General features: G+C 41.4%; 1 protein-coding gene across 4 annotated transcripts in view; it reads right to left on the reverse strand.

The window, feature by feature from the left end:
* The window catches only part of bbs9 (Bardet-Biedl syndrome 9), a 328,841-nt gene that overhangs the window by 116,528 nt on the left and 190,124 nt on the right, over positions 1 to 22,189 (reverse strand). For all 4 annotated transcript variants that reach the window (XM_072716502.1, XM_072716505.1, XM_072716504.1 and 1 more), the window contains one exon: positions 19,290 to 19,442. In XM_072716502.1, the coding sequence (XP_072572603.1) occupies positions 19,290 to 19,442 (153 nt within the window). The remainder of the gene's footprint in view (positions 1 to 19,289; positions 19,443 to 22,189) is intronic.

Consider the following 22,189-nt stretch of genomic DNA (forward strand, 5'->3'; position numbering starts at 1 on the left):
ATCCTTACAAAATCAGTCATTGAACTACAGCCTAGGGCACAGGTGTCAGACTCCAGTCCTGGAGGGCCGGAGCCCTGCACATTTTTGGGTTCTTATATTCTACTAAACCCTCATCTACTTTTCAATGTTCTTCAAGATAATGCTTAATAGGCACCTGTAATTTACCTGCAGTAACCCTCTCCTGCTTCTCCTGCACCGTGACTGCATTGGTGGTGAGTGAGTCTCTACTACCTTACTAGGTTGCTGTCACCAGTCCAGTTTTGAGAAGTGCAGCTTACCAGCTTGCTTTTGTCATTATTTTAGCTGCTTTGTGTAATGAGTTTGTTTTTGGCTAATGTGGAAAGGTGAGATGCTGCTGTGACACATTTTCACTGGGGTTTTAGAACACTTTTTTATGGTGCCTAGTTGCTATGATTTACAATCTGTGCAGGTCATTTGGAATTTCCCAACACCCACATTACATCCACCCCTCAAAAAGAGGACCTTCATTTATCTATAGCGTAGATACGTCAATCTCATTTTATATGGACGTGATCGTGGTCGCTGGCGCAAACGTTAATTCCGTCTGAAGAGTTAACCATGATCATATTTTTCCTCTCCCTAAACTGTGTGCATCTCCCTCTCCCAGACGTCTCAGCCCAAATCATGCTCTTCTAAACATTGCTCCATAGCCAACAAAGCCTCACTAATCAATGACCTCATTACCTAGAAGACAGTGGAAATATTTCATACAGAAACTTGGCAATGACCTGGTGATTTTTTACATTTAAACTGGCTGGACCCCTCCGGGCAACAGCTTTCTATCAAAAGCTAACTTAAGTGGAAGAGCTGGATTAGCTGATGTTTTTAACTCTGGTTTAAAAGTCAAAGAAGTTTTACTATTTGATATCGCATCTTTTGAACATATTTCACTGAAGGTTGTTTCCTTCCCTCCCTTGCTGCTGCTGTTAATTTATTGCCCACCCACTGCTTCTACTTGTATGGATTTGGGAACACTCTCCCACTATAGATGCTTTGCTTATTAAGACAATAACTCAAAAAGTGTTACATGATTATTTTTCAAACTTAGTACAGGCATTATATGGATGACAAACTGATTACATTTTGAGACAGATTGCCTGACAGAAGTCCATTTAACTGTATGAGTTTTTTTTAATTTCTTTAAAGTACTTAGAATGACCTTTGTGTTTGCAAATGTACTATACAAATAAACTTGACTTAACTAGTGACAGCAAAAAAGGGGAAGGTTTGACATTTGATCTCATTAACATCATAACTCAAAAACTACTTGATATAAATTTTTCAAGCCTTGTAGAGGCGCTGTATAGGTGCCAGACTGAAACTGATGAAACTTTGACAAATCACTCTAAAATTGAAGCAACACAGATGTGACAGCACAGGGAAGGGTGAAAACAGACATGGATTTTATTACTGCTTTACAAACTCATTTCATGTATGAAGATCTACACAGGGTTTCAAATTCAGACAAATTGCCCCAGAATGAAGCAAATCCTTGTGATGTGACCTTGATAATATCTTAATAAGCAAAGTGTCTGTAGCAGCGGTGGCAGACCGGTCCCAAACCCATGTGTATTCCCCAAAGTCCAGGGAAATGCAATAGTGGAAGAATATTCATTGATTATGACAATCGTCTATAACAATTTATTAAGGTCACTAGGAATTCTATGAAATACAGGACCTAAATTAGATTTACAGTGAAAATCTTTAGTTAATTGTGTTTTAACAAGAGCACCTTTCCTTAATAAAAAGACAGTCTGGTCCTCAAAAATTGATTGGTAAAACCTGTAGCCTAAGAGCTAACATTTTAGATAATAATTTTGAATCTAAATTTAATAGAGCTGCAGACCATCTCCAACTTACAACATATGTGATTTACAACTCATATGATCAAAGTTATTAATAAATAGACAAAGTAACTAACAAATATACACTCACCTAAAGGTTTATTAGGAACACCTGTTCAATTTCTCATTAATGCAATTATCTAATCAACCAATCACATGGCAGTTGCTTCAATGCATTTAGGGGTGTGGTCCTGGTCAAGACAATCTCCTGAACTCCAAACTGAATGTCAGAATGGGAAAGAAAGGTGATTTAAGCAATTTTGAGCGTGGCATGGTTGTTGGTGCCAGACGGGCCGGTCTGAGTATTTCACAATCTGCTCAGTTACTGGGATTTTCACGCACAACCATTTCTAGGGTTTACAAAGAATGGTGTGCAAAGGGAAAAACATCCAGTATGCGGCAGTCCTGTGGGCGAAAATGCCTTGTTGATGCTAGAGGTCAGAGGAGAATGGGCCGACTGATTCAAGCTGATAGAAGAACAACTTTGACTGAAATAACCACTCGTTACAACCGAGGTATGCAGCAAAGCATTTGTGAAGCCACAACACGCACAACCTTGAAGCAGATGGGCTACAACAGCAGAAGACCCCACCGGGTACCACTCATCTCCACTACAAATAGGAAAAACAGGCTACAATTTGCACGAGCTCACCAAAATTGGACAGTTGAAGACTGGAAAAATGTTGCCTGGTCTGATGAGTCTCGATTTCTGTTGAGACATTCAAATGGTAGAGTCAGAATTTGGCGTAAACAGAATGAGAACATGGATCCATCATGCCTTGTTACCACTGTGCAGGCTGGTGGTGGTGGTGTAATGGTGTGGGGGATGTTCTCTTGGCACACTTTAGACCCCTTAGTGCCAATTGGGCATCGTTTAAATGCCACGGCCTACCTGAGCATTGTTTCTGACCATGTCCATCCCTTTATGACCACCATCCTCTGATGGCTACTTCCAGCAGGATAATGCACCATGTCACAAAGCTCGAATCATTTCAAATTGGTTTCTTGAACATGACAGTGAGTTCACTGTACTAAAATGGCCCCCACAGTCACCAGATCTCAACCCAATAGAGCATCTTTGGGATGTGGTGGAATGGGAGCTTTGTGCCCTGGATGTGCATCCCACAAATCTCCATCAACTGCAAGATGCTATCCTATCAATATGGGCCAACATTTCTAAAGAATGCTTTCAGCACCTTGTTGAATCAATGCCACGTAGAATTAAGGCAGTTCTGAAGGTGAAAGGGGGTCAAACACCATATTAGTATGGTGTTCCTAATAATCCTTTAGGTGAGTGTATAAATAAGTATATAAAAAAGTAAACATAAGTATGTAAAAGTAAATCTCAGGCAGGCACATCCTAGCAGCGTTATGCTACCTAGTGCTGCTGCACACTGTATTATAATTGCTGTGGGAAAGTAATGTACTGTGTATGGTATACCTGCAGCATGACCACCCCAGCCAATCTCATTCTCACTTAAAAGTCAGTGTGATTATCTTACTCTAACACAGGCATTTTGATTTTGACCCTGTCTGTCAGAAAGGAACACGTTACGGCTATCCCACGATGTTAACTCCTCTAAGGGAAGTAGATAGTACAAGACAATTACCTCCACCACCGGCAACTACCCTCCAACCTGCCTGCCCTTGGCTCAACACGATGCCTCGCCATCCTTCCCTGCGGCTGTGCCTCTATTAATCCTGCCATCATGCATCAAGCACCACGTGCCTGCACCGGTCGGCCGCTGCATTGAAACATATATTTCAACCCCTGTATTAGCTTAGTCATTTCCTCTTGTTTGTTTGACTCATCTGCCGGCCCCTGGAGGATGGGCTCCCCCTTTGGGTCTGGTTCCTCCCAAGGTTTCTTCCTCTTAGGGAGTTTTTCCTTGCCACCGTTGCCTTTGGCTTACTCAATGGGGGGTCCTTACGAGGCAGAAATGTAAAGCGCATTGAGACAATGTAATGTTGTGATAATGCGCTATATAAATAAAATTGAATTGAATTGAATAGATAGCATTCCTTTATAAATGAATTGTTTATCATTTGAAGAAAAAGGTCAAGGAACAAATGTCAAAATGCTTTGTATGTTTAAAAACTTAAACCATCTGGACCTGGGGTCTTTACTGAACTGGAGATAGATATCATTGGGGAGAGCTGTATTGAACTGCAACAAGGAAGAATGTTACATACAGTATGTCATCAAGCACAGCCAGATCCAGTGTAGAAGACAATTCTTCCTTAAACTGATTGAAGTTGAGTTTTCGTCATTTTTGAGGTTGAGTCGTGTTTGCATATCCAGCTTGTTCCATTTGTTGCTGCTTGTATAACTTGTTTCAGACAAGTTTCCTAAAGCAAAAGTGGATCATCTGTAGAATTAGTAATTAATAATCCTAATAGAAAGGATTATTTTATTACTCTGTGTAAAAATAGGTGAAGTGTTAAACCTCCATTTTTGTGAGCATTTAAGTGGTCCACCAACAAGAATATCTAAATACACTGTAGCATGATCTAATATCACAATATTATGTATCTTATGATTAGAAACTGACACCAGCATAATAGTGAAAAAATTGATGATTCTTATTCTGTATTACTCTCTCTAATGATGTTAAATGTATCACAACAGACAGACAGAAAGTATGCCAAGTTTCCAAGTACCTTACCTCTTTGCAAATGGCTACTAATTCCTTTGACTATCTAGTGTGAATATGGTTGTCTAATATAATAATAATATTGTCTCTGGTAAACTCCGGACATTTCACATTGAATAGCTCACTGAATGAACTTACAAAACTTTAGGATCAAATACACTGACAGTGATCCAGAGATATCATTGAACCCTTAAATTTGTAGATATCTTCCATATACTGTAGAAAGAACAACTTCAATGAAACAGAACCACTACTGATGTAAAATGTGTTCTTGTTAGAAATTATTATATGAAAAGCAATTAAAATAAATAGGGAAAGTTAATGCATAGTATTCATTTTAAAAAGTCATAACATGTTATTATTTCTTAGTCACATTAACATGTGTGGTATTTTGATAAAGACATGGGAGAACAGTATGAGCAAAGTTTTTTCTAGCGACCTACAATATACCTTGGGCCGGTTGAAGATGGCGACCAGTGTAGTCTTTTTTTTCACATGGCTGAGATATTTTCTCATCTATTAACCTATTAAAGTTTATCAATCCTGAGCGGAAGTGGTTATATAACACTATGGTATACCTGAAGCTGAAAACTCAAGACTCAATAAGAAACTGTCATCTATGACCAAATCCTATCAAGCACATTGATGTAGGAGAAGAGAAGAAGAGAAAAATGAAAAGAAAAGCTGGACAGGTAGCTGCTTAGTGAGTCATCTGGGAAATTGGAAACAACGCTGCATTGGACATTCATAATTATACAAAGTCCTGTGTGGAGGTTGTCCCATTACCAGACTCTAACCATAACACCCCAATCCCAAAAAAAGGGAAGATTGAGCTAAGTTTGTCAGAGCTGCATAACGACACTGTAACATTAGTGATGGAAAGAATCATAGAGAGCACAGAGAACCTTGCCCAGGTAATGAAGAAGAAAACTGATACCAGTGAAGCTTTAAAAGAGCTTTCTGAGTTTTAAAAAAGTTCAAGCGATTAACAGTGATGTTCTCACAGTGAAGACAGCAAACCCAATCCTGAAACTAGAATGTCAGCAGCTGAAGACCAGCTTAATGAAGCTAAGCGGTGTCAGAGTAGATGAATTACATGGACTGACAGAGGGGGGAGAGGACATCATGTTGCGGGTCATAGAAGTCTGCTGTATTCTCCTCCCAGAAGCCGGAAACCACTTCATATCCTGGTAGACATCAACTACAGACTGGGCAGGAAAGAAGGAAAGACCCACCCAGTGCTGATCTGGCTTTCTCTAAGATCAGTATGGGAAAGGGTATGGACGGATGCCAAAGGATCCAAATTTCTTAAATCCAGAAAGTTGCATTTTGCTAAAGATCTCATTACGAGGGGGAAAAAAAGTCTGCAATAAACTGTAGCTAAAAGTAGAAGCTGCACATAAGGAGGGAAAGAGAGCATTCTTTGTGGGTACAAAAGCCATAACTGATGGCATGTTAGTAAAGCAACTCTGCCGTGCTTAGGGGTTCCTGTGTATAGACAAACCAAAGAGGGTTTCACTTACTTATATGTTTACATTCCCATGCATTTTTGTGTGTGTGTTTGTTTCTGCACAATTATTTTTAGGTTCCATTACAAAACATTTGCATTCCCTCGCAACTGTTTCAGTGTACCCTGGCAATATACATGACTGATATTCTGCTGCATTGCCACAATGTTGCATGAAGCCATATGATAAAAACATGAAAGCATTAATATTATACAGTGGTACCTCAGTTCTCGAACTCATTAGAACTCGAATTTCTTAAAAGTCGAACCAACCAGTTGGAAAAAAAATTACTTAGAGCTCGATCTGAATCTCAGAAGTCAAACCGTGAATGCCGACCTAAGATAACTTGTATGCGCAGGGAAATGAGTCACATGGCACGTCTGTCAGCGGAAACAAAGGGTAAAGCTTCAGTCTCAGCCTCGCGTTCACTGTGATAGCACCGTGCATGTTTACACTAACTGAATACATATACACTCACCTAAAGGATTATTAGGAACACCTGTTCAATTTGTCATTATTGCAATTATCTAATCAACCAATCACATGGCATTTGCTTCAATGCATTTAGGGGTGTGGTCCTGGTCAAGACAATCTCCCGAACTCCAAACTGAATGTCAGAATGGGAAAGAAAGATGATTTAAGCAATTTTGAGCGTGTCATGGTTGTTGGTGCCAGACGGGCCGGTCTGAGTATTTCACAATCTGCTCAGTTACTGGGATTTTCACGCACAATCATTTCTAGGGTTTACAAAGAATGGTGTGCAAAGGGAAAAACATCCAGTATGCGGCAGTCCTGTGGGCGAAAATGCCTTGTTGATGCTAGAGGTCAGAGGAGAATGGGCCGACTGATTCAAGCTGATAGAAGAGCAACTTTGACTGAAATAACCACTCGTTACAACCGAGGTATGCAGCAAAGCATTTGTGAAGCCACAACACGCACAACCTTGAGGCGGATGGGCTACAACAGCAGAAGACCCCACCGGGTACCACTCATCTCCACTACAAATAGGAAAAAGAGGCTACAATTTGCACAAGCTCACGAAAATTGGACAGTTGAAGACTGGAAAAATGTTGCCTGGTCTGATGAGTCTCGATTTCTGTTGAGACATTCAAATGGTAGAGTCAGAATTTGGTGTAAACAGAATGAGAACATGGATCCATCATGCCTTGTTACCACTGTGGTGGCTGGTGGTGGTGGTGTAATGGTGTGGGGGATGTTTTCTTGGCACACTTTAGGCCCCTTAGTGCCAATTGGGCATCATTTAAATGCCACGGCCTACCTGAGCATTGTTTCTGACCATGTCCATCCCTTTATGACCACCATGTACCCATCCTCTGATGGCTACTTCCAGCAGGATAATGCACCATGTCACAAAGCTCGAATCATTTCAAATTGGTTTCTTGAACATGACAATGAGTTCACTGTACTAAAATGGCCCCCACAGGCACCAGATCTCAACCCAATAGAGCATCTTTGGGATGTGGTGGAACAGGAGCTTCGTGCCCTGGATGTGCATCCCACAAATCTCCATCAACTGCAAGATGCTATCCGATCAATATGGGCCAACATTTCTAAAGAATGCTTTCAGCACCTTGTTGAATCAATGCCACGTAGAATTAAGGCAGTTCTGAAGGCGAAAGGGGGTCAAACACCGTATTAGTATGGTGTTCCTAATAATCCTTTAGGTGAGTGTATATTTAGACAGTAAAAATACATTTAGACAATGATAGACAGTAACAATAATTATTATTATATAATAAAATACATTTAAAAATAAAGATTTCTTATTCGTTATTTTTATATTAATAATAAACCATTAATACATTTAATTATAATAATATTGTTGTGCCGAGCAGGGACAGAATGAAGACAAAGGCATAGACGTCAGGGTATTGGGGAATACGGGGTTTAATTACAGGTAAGGCAGGCAGGGCGATCGGGGCAGGACACATTGTTTGGATACATTTATTTTCTTACTTCACAAATTACTGTTTTGATAAATGTACTTAGATGTGTTTAGTACAGTATATGCTCTTCTTGTTTTATCCGGTCCATTTTGTGTTTAAATGCTAAAAAAAAAAAAATATTTCGGTGTAATGAATTGGTTTTCCATTATTTCTTATGGGGAAAATTCAATCACAATTCGAACTTTTTAGGATTTGATCCGGAGTTCTGAACGGATTAAATTCGAGTTCTGAGGTACCACTGTATCTATGCAACAGCTACAGTGACCCATATCGTGTTTAAAAATTAATCCATGTAAAATCTGCTTTTTTTCCTCTCTTCATGCAGATAAATTCTGTAAATAAGAAAATATGCCTAACCAATAGATATGGTGTACCTGTTAGTATTATTAGTAGCATGGAATGAAAATTTAGAATGCTTTGCTGATAAAATAATAATACAATCAGTCCAAACACTGACAAATCGTATCTCGTATTGGTTGAAAACAAAGTGTTTCATGATCCACTCAGAAGCAATGCGGTCAGTGTTGGTCAGCTGAAATACATCAAGACGAGGGTGTCTGTCTGTCCTACTCCTACAGGAGCACAAGTACATGCGGTGTGGTTTAAGATTGTGAGGACACACTACAGTGGGACCCCTACATGTGCAGTTTCAGTTATCTGTGGTTTGAAAAAAAAACGAAATTCCAGAAACAAACAGTTCATAAGTGAGTACATGCTGTAACACTGTGAAATCTGCCAGTCCCCATACCTACACTTCCCTGCAGAACACCGCAATGCTGAATTTGGCCATGCAGTGGCATGCAACTTAATACAGATCCCCAGAGCATGCAATGAAAAATGCAATTAAAAGTTGGCTTAATTCTGCATAAACCCCAGACTCAATTTGAAGGGAGAATACACATAAGTGAAAAAAGTGCGCAACTACACTTTAAATAATTTTTTTATTTACACATTCCACTTGTGTGACAACTTGCAGAATCTTTCCCCATTTAGGTGGTTATGTGCATTCCTTTGTGTATGTTGTAATGTCCATATCTGAAAATGTAATTTTTTACTGTCTATATTTTTTATATGTTTAAATATTTATTGCATTATGACTAACATATTCCACAACATAAAAGTAATAACTGTAAAAGATACACTATGGTATATATGGAGCTTTTGAAGGGCCATGGATGTTTTTTTTTTTTTTTTTTTTAAACCCCCATCTGCACAATGTACATTTCATTCATTTACATTTAACTGACATTATTATCCAAAAAGACTTTCAGTAGAGAAAAGGGACACAATTTATGTGTGCTCCCAGGGCTTTGAACCCACAAGCTCTGTGTTGTTTGCATAATCCTTCATCTGATTCCAGGGATTGCTGCGAGGATTGCTGGGATTGCTGCGAGAGAGTGGTGTTGAGCTGCAGCGATTGTTTGGGATTGTTTTTTTGGAGTGTTTTGAGTGTTTGTGTGCTTTACCTGTTTACGTGGGTGGCTGTTTATTTCTATTTATTGTTCTTATTTCGGTCAGCGTGAGTGCTTGTCTGTCCTGTCTGTTAATCAACAGCGCGATTATTACCGACAGAGAGCTGCGGGTGTCGCGTGCGCGGCGTTTTTCTGTCCGCGTTTAAACTCCGTAACAAACACCCGCGGGGCGATTATAACTAATAACATCTAACATCGGTATCGCTACCAAGCGTCGGAAAAGGACAGTTGCTCCTGAGCTTTGCTCGGTCGCCAGTCGGGGCCGGGAGGACATTTTCCACTTTTTTCCCGCTCCGGCTGTAGCCTGCTGTGAGGGGGTTTTTGTGGTTTTTCGACCTCCCAAGAGCAACTTCGATTTCGCCTTGTTTTTAGTTCATACTTGGTTCAGGCAGAAGTTCTTCTGGTAAGTAGTAGTAAGTTTATCAGGTTTAAAATTTTTAATACAATAATAATTAAGTTCCGTTTTAACACAAGTAATAACTTATTTTAGTGTACTCCGCACGTTACTGCATTTATTGTTACGCAAATTAATCTTTATAGTTAAATACACTATATAAATTTACTGGGCTGGGAGTACGGGGTCATAGTGAGTTAGTTAATTATGGGGCCAGCTCAGTGTTGCGTTTGCAAGATGTTTGCCCTTCTGGACGTTAGTGTCCAGTCGGACTTCATCTGCGAGCGATGTAAGCTAGTGGACTCACTCATGGTCAAGGTTCGCGACCTTGAGGAGCAACTGGCTCACATCCAATGCAACAGTGAGTTAGATGAGCTAGTTGATACGCCGTTTAGGGAGACGGTGTGTACGCCACTAACGGGGGGGAGGGAGAATGAAGAGCAGAGAGGTCGAGAGAGCTGGGTGACCGTAGGTCGTAGACGCAGGAAAAGGCGTACACACGTTACAGAGGCGGCATCACCTGAGGTGTCTGTGTCTAACAGGTTTCAGGTGCTTCCAGCTTTAGAGCCGGAAGGGACTGGGGAAGCAGGTGGGCCCTTGGGCACTGAGGAGCCCCCTCCCCCCAGAAAGAGGGAGGTTGTGGTAGTGGGGGATTCAATTATTAGGGGAGTAGACAGTTATGTGTGCACGCGTGATAGAGGGTCCCGTACGGTGTCTTGCCTGCCTGGTGCCCAGGTAGGAGACCTTCCAGATCGTGTGGACAAGCTTTTGGCCCCAGCTGGGGTGGATCCAGTTGTCGTGGTGCATGTTGGCACCAACGACATAGGCAAGGGTAGAAGGGCTGTTCTGCAGGATAAATTTATAGAAGTCGCCAATAAGCTTAGAAGCAGAACGTCCATGGTGGTATTTTCCGAAATACTCCCCGTGCCACGCGCAAGTGAGGCTAAGTTAGCTGAGATAAGGAGATTAAATGCGTGGCTAAAAGGATGGTGTAGGAAAGAGGGGTTTAGGTTTATGGGGCACTGGAGGACCTTCTGGAACAGATGGGACCTGTTCAAGCCGGATGGGTTGCATCTGAACCGGAGGGGAACCAGTGTACTGGGAAGGCGTATTTGTAGAGTAGTTGAGGAATGTTTAAACTAGGGACTGGGGGGGCAGGGAGGTTAGTTAAGTATGTAACTGGGGGGAAACGGAAAGCCCAAAAATATCATATTATAAGTAGGCACTGTAATAAGCCTACCCTTTGTTGTCTGTATTTAAACGCCAGGAGTATTAGGAATAAAATTCATGATTTAGAGGCTCTTATCTCATCGGACTCTTATGATATTATAGCAATAACTGAAACGTGGTTGAGTGATAAGGATGGACAAGAATATAATATGGATGGTTACACATTGTTCCGTAAAGACCGTATAGGTAAGAAGGGAGGTGGTGTTGCAGTATATGTAAAGGAAATCTTGCAGGCAAGGGAGCTTACTGATATAAGTAAAAGTACGGAAGCTATATGGGTAAAATTAGATGCTACAAACTCAAATAGCCTAATTGTCGGTGTTTGTTACAGAGCACCCAATGTAGCTGCTGAGGAAAGCAGATTGTTATACAGTGATATTAGGATTATGAGCAATAAAAATGATGTGGTAGTTATGGGTGATTTTAATCTACCGGGGATACAGTGGGACATTGTTGCTGGCTCTTCTGAAAATGAACTTGAGATGGTGGAATTAGTACAGGATTGTTTTTTTACTCAGTTTGTTAACACCCCTACCAGGGGAGATGCCATTCTTGATCTTGTTTTGTCTAATAACCAGGACAGGATTGGTAAATTAGATGTTTTAGAACCACTTGACAGTAGCGATCATAACATGGTTAAATTTGAGGTTAAGTTTAGTGCCAGAAGAGCAAAGTCCAAATCAAAAATATATAATGTTAGGAAGGCTAACTTCAATTGTATGAGATTAAAACTAGAAACCGTGAACTGGATGGAGTTAAATAACAAAACTGTTGAAGAGGCATGGGAATTTTTTAAAAGCACATTATTGCAAGTACAAGAGGACTTCATACCTGTTTCTAGCAAGAATAAATCTAGGAAATTGCAACCTAGGTGGTTTAATAGGGACATAAAGTATAAAGTAAGGAGGAAAAGGGCTTTGTTCCAGAGATGGAAAATAACTGATGATGACATAATAAAGCAAGAGTATCTAAATCTACAGGCTGAATTAAAAAATGACATTAGACGAGCTAAAAGGAATGTCGAAAGGAAGATCGCATTGGAGGCTAAGGATGACGTTAAAAGTTTCTTCCAGTATTTTAACTCTAAAAGAGCTCTAAAAGCTGAAATTACTAATCTGCAGGATAGTAAGGGTCTTATAATTGAAAACGACATTGACATAGTAAATGAGTTCAATGATAGTTTTGCACGGGTATTCACTGTCGAGGACACTAGTAACTTACCAGTTCTTATTACTAATTCAACATCGTCTATAACTAATATATATATAACTGAAGCTGATGTTTTGCAAAGCCTAGCTAAGCTCAAAATAAATAAATCACAGGGCCCTGATGGCATCTTACCTATAGTGTTAAAAGAGATGAGGGATATTATTTGCCGACCCTTAACATTACTGTTTCAAAAATCCTTATCTGAAGGTGTGGTACCTTCTGATTGGAAGCATGCCAACATAACGCCCATTTTCAAAAAAGGGGATAGAAGTAATTTGTCAAACTATAGGCCAATCAGTCTAACTTGTATAACTGGTAAAGTTATGGAGGCTATAATCAAAGAGAAAATGGTAGATTACCTGGACTCAAATAACATTTTGAGGGATAGCCAGCATGGATTTAGGAGAGGTAGATCCTGTTTAACAAATCTGTTGGAGTTTTTTGAGGAAGCTACTCAGGAAGTTGATGATAAGAAGGCCTATGATGTCATCTATTTAGATTTCCAAAAGGCTTTTGATGTTGTTCCCCACAAGAGGCTCTCACTTAAACTCAAAGCGACAGGTATTTTAGGAACTGTAGCGACTTGGATTGATAACTGGTTAACGGATAGGAAGCAGCGAGTAGTTATAAGAGGCTCGATGTCACAGTGGGCCTGCGTTCATAGTGGAGTACCGCAGGGTTCAATTTTAGGACCACTTTTGTTCCTAATTTACATAAATGATATAGACACCAATATATACAGTAAACTGGTGAAATTTGCAGATGACACCAAGGTGGGTGGTGTAGCAGATACTGAACTAGCGGCTCAGCAGCTACAGCGGGATCTTAATTTAATTAGTGACTGGGCTGACACCTGGCAGATGAAATTTAACATAGACAAATGTAAGGTACTCCATGTAGGGAGCAGAAATATAAAGTACAGGTATTTTATGGGACCTACTGAAATAAAGGTAGCTGATTATGAGAAAGACCTTGGTGTGTATGTTGATGCTTCCATGTCTCATTCTCGCCAGTGTGGGGAAGCAATAAAAAAGGCCAATAGGATGTTGGGGTACATCTCCAGGTGTGTGGAGTTTAAGTCAAGGGAGGTAATGCTAAGATTATACAATTCCTTGGTGAGACCTCACCTAGAATATTGTGTACAGGTTTGGTCACCATATCTTAAAAAGGACATAGCGGCCTTAGAAAAGGTGCAGCGTAGGGCCACAAGAATGATTCCTGGTCTTAGAGGAATGTCATACGAGGAAAGGTTAGTTGAGCTAAATCTGTTCAGCCTCAAGCAAAGGAGACTGAGGGGGGACATGATCCAGGTCTATAAGATTCTAACAGGTTTGGATGCTGTTCAACCGAATAGTTACTTCAGCATTAGTTCAAATACAAGAACTCGTGGCCATAGGTGGAAATTAGCGGGAGAACATTTCAAACTGGATTTAAGGAAGCACTTCTTTACACAGCGTGTAGTCAGAGTATGGAATAGTCTTCCTGATAACGTAGTGCAAGCTGAATCCTTGGGTTCCTTTAAATCAGAGCTAGATAAGATTTTAACAACTCTGAGCTATTAGTTAAGTTCTCCCCAAGCGAGCTCGATGGGCCGAATGGCCTCCTCTCGTTTGTATAGTTCTTATGTTCTTATGTTCTTATGATTAGCAACTGGAGTGCTGCTGGCCCTGTACTAAATTGTACTTTAGTTTTCTGAGCCCACAAAATACTAAATTGAGATCACAATTGTGTAGGCAAACAATGAGACAAAACGCGTCTCATATTGGTTCAAAATGGGACATAGCGCTTTATTCTAATAAATGTGAGAGTAGCGACTCCAGCAACCATAGTAAATTGTTACCCTGGTGCCAGAGCGACCAACATCTCGGCAAATATGAAAGTGCTGGCTAAAAGTAAATGTAAATACTCTCAGATTATTATGTTCGATTGAGGCAATCGGAGATCACTAAGGCAAATTTTAAAGAGGTGTGCAACCTTGCGAAGAAGATGCATGTGTCAGTGACGTGCTCTGGCCCCATCCCTGCTAGACGTGGCAATGAAATGTACAGCAGATTATCGTCGCTACTGTACATCGCTGGCTGTCGGAATGGTGCGCGATAAATGGTGTGGGTTATATAGACAACTGGAGGACGTTTTGGGGTAGGCCTGGGCTTTTGAAGAGGGACGGTATTCACCCCTCGCGGGCTGGTGCTGACCTCCCGTCTAAAAGCATAGCTCATAACTTCGAGGCAGATCGCTGACTAACTAGAGCCAAGCCCAGGTGGGAGGCAAACCGACATAACTGACCACCTGCTAGTCGCTAGTCATCACCTAGGGTTCATGTTATTGGGACTGTGTCTGTTCCCCGTGTTTTTAATCATGGAAGCCTATTCCACCATAATGTGTGCCATAATAACTTAATAAAAATTACAATGAATCCATTACTAGAAAACAGCTGTGATGCAAGGCTGAAACTTAAACTTGGACTTCTCAATGTAGGATCACCGGCTCCTAATGCACTATTAATAAATGAAATAATTACTGATTTTAGTCTTAGTGCCCTATGCCTTACTAAGACCTGGCTTAAACCAAAAGAATTAATGTCACTAAATGAATCTACTCCAGCTGAATACAGTTATAAGCATAACCCTCAACCAAATCGCAAAGGTGGTGGTGTTGCTGCAATTTTTCAATCCAACCTAGGAGTGTCTGAGAAATGTAGTTTGAGCTTCAGCACATTTGAAACTCTTGTTCTTACCCTTGCTGGCTCATCTCTTCATAGCTCTTCAGCCCAAATCACCATTGTTATTGTGAATAGACCACCTGGGCCATACAGTAATTTTCTTATGGAGTTTGCTGATTTTTTATCAAACCTGGTGGCCAGTACTGACATAGCTGTTATTGTTGGTGATTTTAACAGTTAAATGGAGAAAGAAAGTGATCCTTTAAAAATAGTGTTTGTAACTATTCTTGACTCTATAGGTGTATGTCAGAATGTAGTCAGGCCTACTCATGCCTGTAACCATACCCTTGAATTGATTATTAGTCATGGCATCCTGGTGGAACATGTATCTATTATACCTCAGAGTCTTCTGCTTTCAGATCATTACTTGTTCACATTTAAAATCCAGTATAGCCTCCCATCGACCACAGCTCCAAAGTACAGAATCAGACGTTCCATTGCCTCACTAACTACAACATTTATGAAACAACTTCCACAGTCATTCAGCCTTACATCTGAAGCATTGTGTGTAAATGAACTTGAACAGGCAACTGCAAACATGGATAAATCCCTTCGTAGCACACTAGATCTTGTAGCTCCACTTAAGAAGATAAAGCATAGAGATAAGAAACCTACCCCCTGGTACTCTGATCATATATACACATGAACTCAAACAGGCATCACGCAAGCTAGAGCGCAAATGGCACTCAACTAAACTAGAAGTCTTCAAATCTGCCTGAAAAGAGAGCCTCTCTAAATACTGACAAGCACTAGTGACTGCTAGGTCTGTGTATCTCTCCAGATTAATAGACGTGAACAAAACCAATCCTAAATTCATATTTGAATCCTTGTCTAGGTTAACACAGAAATCTTCATTAAACTCACAAGTCCCACAAGCTCTTAAGAGTGATAACTTTATTACATTTTAATGGTAAAATAACTAAGATTAGACAGACCATCCAGTACACGTCCTTAGCTACTTACGGCTGCCAGCCTCCAGCTAGTCTTTTGCCTAGCAATAATGAGAACTTTGAATCTTTCCTTCCTATAAAACACTCAGAACTTTTGAGCTTAGTCTTCTCCTGTAAATCCTCTACTAGCCTCGTAGACCCAATTCCTACAAAATTCTTCAAGGAAATTATACGGCAGATTAGCACTACCCTGTTTAATGTGTTAAACTCATCTCTTAGGCTTGGATATGTTCCAAAACCTTTTAAAATGGCTGTTATTAGACCCATCCTAAAGAAACCAAATCTTGAACCTAGTGTTTTAGGAAATTATAGACCTATTCAAATCTTCCTTTCATTTCAAAGATCATGGTAAAGGTTGTAGTTCGTTAGTTGTCTTCTTTCCTACAGAAAAATAATAGTAATGAATTATATCAGTCTGGCTTTAGACCAAACCATAGCACAGAGACCGCTATAGTCAAAGTAATGAATGATTTACTTACGGCTTCTGACCGTGGCTGTATATCTTTATTGGTATTACTAGATTTAACTGCAACATTCGATACTGTGGACCATAATATCCTCTTGGATCGGTTAGAAGGTGTGGTTGGCTCTCTCTTGGTTCCGCTCTTATTTAAATGATCGCTATCAGTATGCCCATGTGAACAATGAACCTTCCAAGGCCGCCAAAGTCAAATATGGTGTCCCACAGGGATCAGTACTGGGCCCGCTACTGTTTACCTTATATGCGCTACCTCTTGATAACATTATTAAAAATCATGGTGTTGGGTTTCATTGCTATGCAGATGATACACAGTTATATATATATGTTAACCCTGATGATACATCACTGCTCTCTCGGTTAGAAGACTGTCTATTAGATATCCGGTGCTGGATGGCAAAAAATTTCCTTATGTTAAACACAGAAAAAAAGCAGTACTGCTAAATGGTCCCAAGGCTGCAAGAAATAAATTTCACCACCTCAACATTGGTGGCCATCCTACACCAGTGGTTAGAAATATTGGTCTTCTAGTTGATTCAGATCTATGTTTTGATGCTCACATAAGAAGCATTACTAGAACTGCGTTTTATCATCTACGGAACATAGCCAAGCTTCAGAAGATGCTCTCATTTCATGATGCAGAAAAATTAATACATGCCTTTGTAACTTCCAGACTGGACTACTGTAATGCCCTCCTTTCTGGTTGTCGGTCTGGATCCTTACATAAACTTCAGCTGGTACAGAATGCAGCAGCCAGAGTTCAAACAAACACTAAAAAAATTTGATCGTATTACACCTGTCTTATCCTCCCTTCATTGGGTTCCAGTTAAGTCTCGGATCGACTATAAAACACTGCTATTAACCAACCTATAAAGCACTGAATGGCCTTGCACCAGAATACCTTAGTGATCTGTTGACCTCATACAACCCTCCGCACTTGCTTCGTTCTCAAGGCGCAGGATATCTGTTAGTACCTAGGGTAGAAACAGCTACGTCAGGCTGCAGAGCTTTCTCCTATAGAGCTCCTCAGCTGTAGAATGGTCTTCCACCGGATATGTGGGATTCAGGCTCACTCTCAATATTCAAATCTTGACTAAAAACACACCCGTTTAGTTTAGCTTATAGGGACACTAGTTCTAGCTTTAGCTAACTCCTCACTCCCAGTTAGACCTATAGTGTGAGGTGTAGAGCTGGGTGGGGATCGGTGCCATTGGCTTTGGATAAACTGAACTGTCAGTGCTGTCACTCTAGCTTCACAATCCCTTGTGGAATTGGAGTGCTGACATTTCAGGGACTCGCCATGCCTGCATTCCCACTTGCCTCTCCCTCCTACTTATGCTGCCATAACCATATCTGCCAGAGCTTGCACACTGCATTTCATATTGCCCTCACCTAACTGTTAGCACTGCCTATAGTCTCCCCTACTTTGACTAATTGCACATTTTATTTCCCCTACTCCTCCTGGGGTGTGCTGCCTGGAGACCTCAATCTATCAAGATATCCTGCACACCCTGCTACATGTGACGTTGCCACTACCCATGACGTCCTTGCATCCAGCTTGCCATTCTTCCATGTATGACCCGCTGCCTTACTACCAGTTGCCTGGCGATCCGAAGGAGCGTTGGCACCGGCTTGTCATCACCTTCCTGCTCCCCGGTTGTGTCTCAAATCTTATGACTTAGACAGTGTGACTTGGCACTTGCCATCTTTCTAATTTGATTCTCCCTGCCAGCCCCTGGAGGATGGGCTACCCCTTTGAGTCTGGTCCCTCCCAAGGTTTCTTCCATCTAGGGAGTTTTTCCTTGCCACTCTCGCCTATGGCTTACTCAATGGGGGCTTTGGGTGGGAATGCTGTAAAGCGCTCTGAGACAATGTAATGTTGTGATAACGCGCTATACAAAAATACATTCGTTTAATTTGTTTGCATTCTTTATTATGGAGCAAACGCACAATATGCGGGACAGGTGCAAACTTTAATCCTCACATTTCCCTTATTTCCATGACTACACTGATATGTTCTTTCTGCACAATAAAAAACACAAAAAAATAATTTCTTATTCTTTATATACAGTACAGACACTCCTCTACTTACGAACTTTCAGACATACGAACGAAGAGGTCTGTAAGTCCAAATTGTGTTCATTGGGCTCCCATTTCCTGTCCACAACATCAATGATTTTTTTTCTGTGCGCCAATTCCGCCTAGTACGCTACTCCCGCCGCACAGCAGCGTAGCATGCATACTCCCAGCATTCTAGTTCTTTGCACTTGCATATACCCTTAAAATGATGTTGAATAACGACTTACGAACATTTCAAGTTACAAACGACCGTTCGGAACGTATCTCACTCGTAAGAAGAGGAGCGTCTGTATAGCAAAGCATTTTTAACTCTTAGCTCTTTCACTTGGAGTATAGCAATTCTTTGCCTTCAAAACATCTTGCCTGACGACTAATCTCACAGTACAAATGGTTAAAGGTGGTCATTGCTATACTTTTGAGACTTACTCAGATGTAGACAGACACACACACACACAGAATACTTGATTTCAGATACAACTAAAAACTGTTGTACTGTAGCAAGTAACTGATGTTACCTTAGACAATACTTCCTGTAACAACTAAACACCATACTATTTCGTAAGAATTCATTATGTATATCATTGTGTCAAGACTTGATAAAAATGTATAGCTATGCAATGTTAGAAGATAGGAGATATTAAGATAAAGAAACAGAAGAGAGACACCTGTGATGTAGTTTGGTACTTTGTCATTGTGTGAAGCCTTTCCCTGTACTGTGCCCCTGTGGCTACACGCCCATATGTACAGTAGTAAACCCTTACTTGTCTGTAGGTTCCCTCCATCAAGGTATCCAGGTTCTGCATTGGAGCCGGGGTCTTGTCTTTAAAGCGGGTCAGCAGCCGCCGCTGGATGGCGCGAAACTGCACTGCCCTCTCCGACAAGAAGTTATGATACTTCACTGCATTCACACGCAGCTGCAATGCAAGCAAAACAGTATTCAATTAAATGTTACTGCAACCTCAGATTATAGCTAGCAAAGCTGTTAAGGTACATACAGCACTGGGCAGATAAAAACAAAACATTCAATAAATCTAAGGGACAAGGAATTGGAAAAAACTTTGAACAAATAAAGCATGAGTATAACTGCCAAATGGCACACAAAGCACTTATCGTGAAATACACGAATACAACAGAGTCTGTCACAGGAAACTGTGATATACTGAACAGTCTACAAGAAGTGCATACATTAAGGGAATCTATATTATACAAAGTAGATTATATTGGGCATATTGTCAACTTCCTGCTCATTTAAGTAAATCACATTTTATCGTCACTAATAACTCAGCGCAAATGATATCCTTGCCTTCAGCTTTTCTTCAGCAGCCACACTTCATTCATTCTCATATTTTTGCTCAGTCTGGCCTATTAAGTGCTTGTACATAAATTTCTGTGTGAGAGTTAGATCCAGTAATTCGACTGCAATGCGCTCTCCCCGTGGAGAAGTTCATTTTTGTTTCCAAAATAGTTGCTATAGTCAGACAATTTAGTGAACTAGAAAAGATGCTGTCAGGACATTGGGGACATATTCCCCAGGCATTCCAGTCATCCCTGCCCCACATCTAATCCTCATTCCCCCCGAACCCCCCAACTAGATTTAGGGCTTGACAGCATTGTATTCCGCAGGCAGCTCTGTTATTTGGTCTGGCCATCCTCCTCACACTTTAACCAACCTCTACAGTTTCTAGAAATACTGGATGGATCACCTGGAAATGGTAAAGCCAAAAAATGTGTTTTTACCTGGATGCTCTGAGTCTTAGTTGTGACATACACTACTGTATATGAACAAAAGTATTGGGACACCTGGCCATTACACCTACAGGAACTTATATGACATCCCATTCTAAAACCATAGGCATCAATAAAGAGTCGGTACCCCCCTTTGCAGCTATAACAGCTGCCACTCTTCTGAGAGGGTTATCCACAAGTTTACACAAGAGTATGTCTGCAGGATTTTTTGCCCATTCATCAAGAAGAACATTTGTGAGGTCAGGTACCAATGTTGCACGTGAAGGCCTGGCTCACAATCTCCGTTCTAGTTCATCCCAAAGGTTTTTCATGGGGTTGGGATCAGGGCTCTGTGTCTCACCTAACAATGTCTTTATGAACCTTGCTTTGTGCACTGGGGCACAGTCATGCTGGAACAGAAAAGGGCTTTCCACAAACTATTCCTACAATGTTGGACACATAGAATTGTCCAAAATGTCTTGGTATTGTTACGATCCAGTCTAGGGTTGGACCGCAACAAAGTGAAAGGGAAGGAGGGATTGGGGAGGACAGGACAACTAGGGCTAGGAGAAGGGAACACGGGACACAGAGGGAGTCTTTTTTTTATAGTTTTTTTTATAGTTTTTCACAAACACAATACAAACACTAGGTGTAACGAACGTCAGGAGTGACAAAGGCCAAAGAAACAAACAAAAGCACATCTACCGAGTAACCCAAGCTGAGCTACCTAAGTGAACACAAAGAAAATGGTGAAACGAAACAACAATGCCTAAATCTATCTCCCTGACCAAACAAACAATAATCCCCACGTTAACGAATAAACCAAAAAGGCAGACACTCCCTACACACCTAGTGAAACACGAAACACCAAGCCGAGGCAAAGGTATCAAAAGGGAAAACCGAGAGGCGAAGTCGAAACACAGGCGAAAGTCCAAAACCAATCAAGCAATCAGAAACCAAGGCGAAAGTACAAATAAGGGCGAGGCGAGAATCGGAAGTCAAGGGCAAAACAGTCATACACAATCAATCAAACAAAGCAAAAAAAGAGCGAGCTAGCAGGCGAGAAGCAAGTAGCGGGCAACGAAGGGACAAAGCGGCGAACTCTTCAGCCGGTGAACCGGAAACGGCTCCGAGGGCAAGGGAGGCGGGGTCAGGTCCTGAGGGCGGAGTCGAGGGGGCGGGCGACCAATCGGCGAGTGGGCAGGACGTCCGAAGGACCTGCAGGCATCCTCCTGAACTTACGGCACGTACCCGAAACTTACGGCACGTAACACCCCTCCACACAAGAGTGAACCCACACGGGTCACCAATATACAGTACACAGATCCCAAATAGAAAACAACAAAAACCACAAAATAAACATAAGAAAACAAACAGAACGGAACTTCAGGGGAGGGAACAGAGTGATTAGGATCCGGGGTCACAGACTCAACCTTCGAAGGTTTATCCAACACTGGCACGGACATGAACGTGTCCTCGAGGTCAATGTCGGCAAGCTGGCGCCGCTGTGCACGAGTAAGCACACACGCAGGAAACACCGTCGGGTGTTCCACCGCTACATCATTTTCACACAGCACAGGGTCCAGAACGACTTCGGGTAGAGGAATGATTCTCTTCCCCGCTATGTCATTCCCAAGAATAAACGTAATGCCTGGGACAGGTAACTGGGGCTGGACAGCTACTCGCACGTATCCCGAGAAATCGGGAGTACACAAATAAACGGTGTGCAGGGGAACTCCAGCCACACACAAATCAATTCCCTGCACTAACACATCCGTACCACAGTACGTATTGACAGACAGGGGAATAACCCCTTCCACCAAGAAGGACTGAGCGGCTCCCGTATCCCGCAGGATAGTCACAGGGTGCCGAGCATCAGTCACACTGAGCGAAACCAACCCAGGAAATACAAATGGTTCGAAAGCAGCGTCAATAC

The sequence above is a fragment of the Paramormyrops kingsleyae genome, chromosome 9 (genome assembly GCF_048594095.1).
Source record: "Paramormyrops kingsleyae isolate MSU_618 chromosome 9, PKINGS_0.4, whole genome shotgun sequence".
Taxonomy (NCBI): domain Eukaryota; kingdom Metazoa; phylum Chordata; class Actinopteri; order Osteoglossiformes; family Mormyridae; genus Paramormyrops; species Paramormyrops kingsleyae.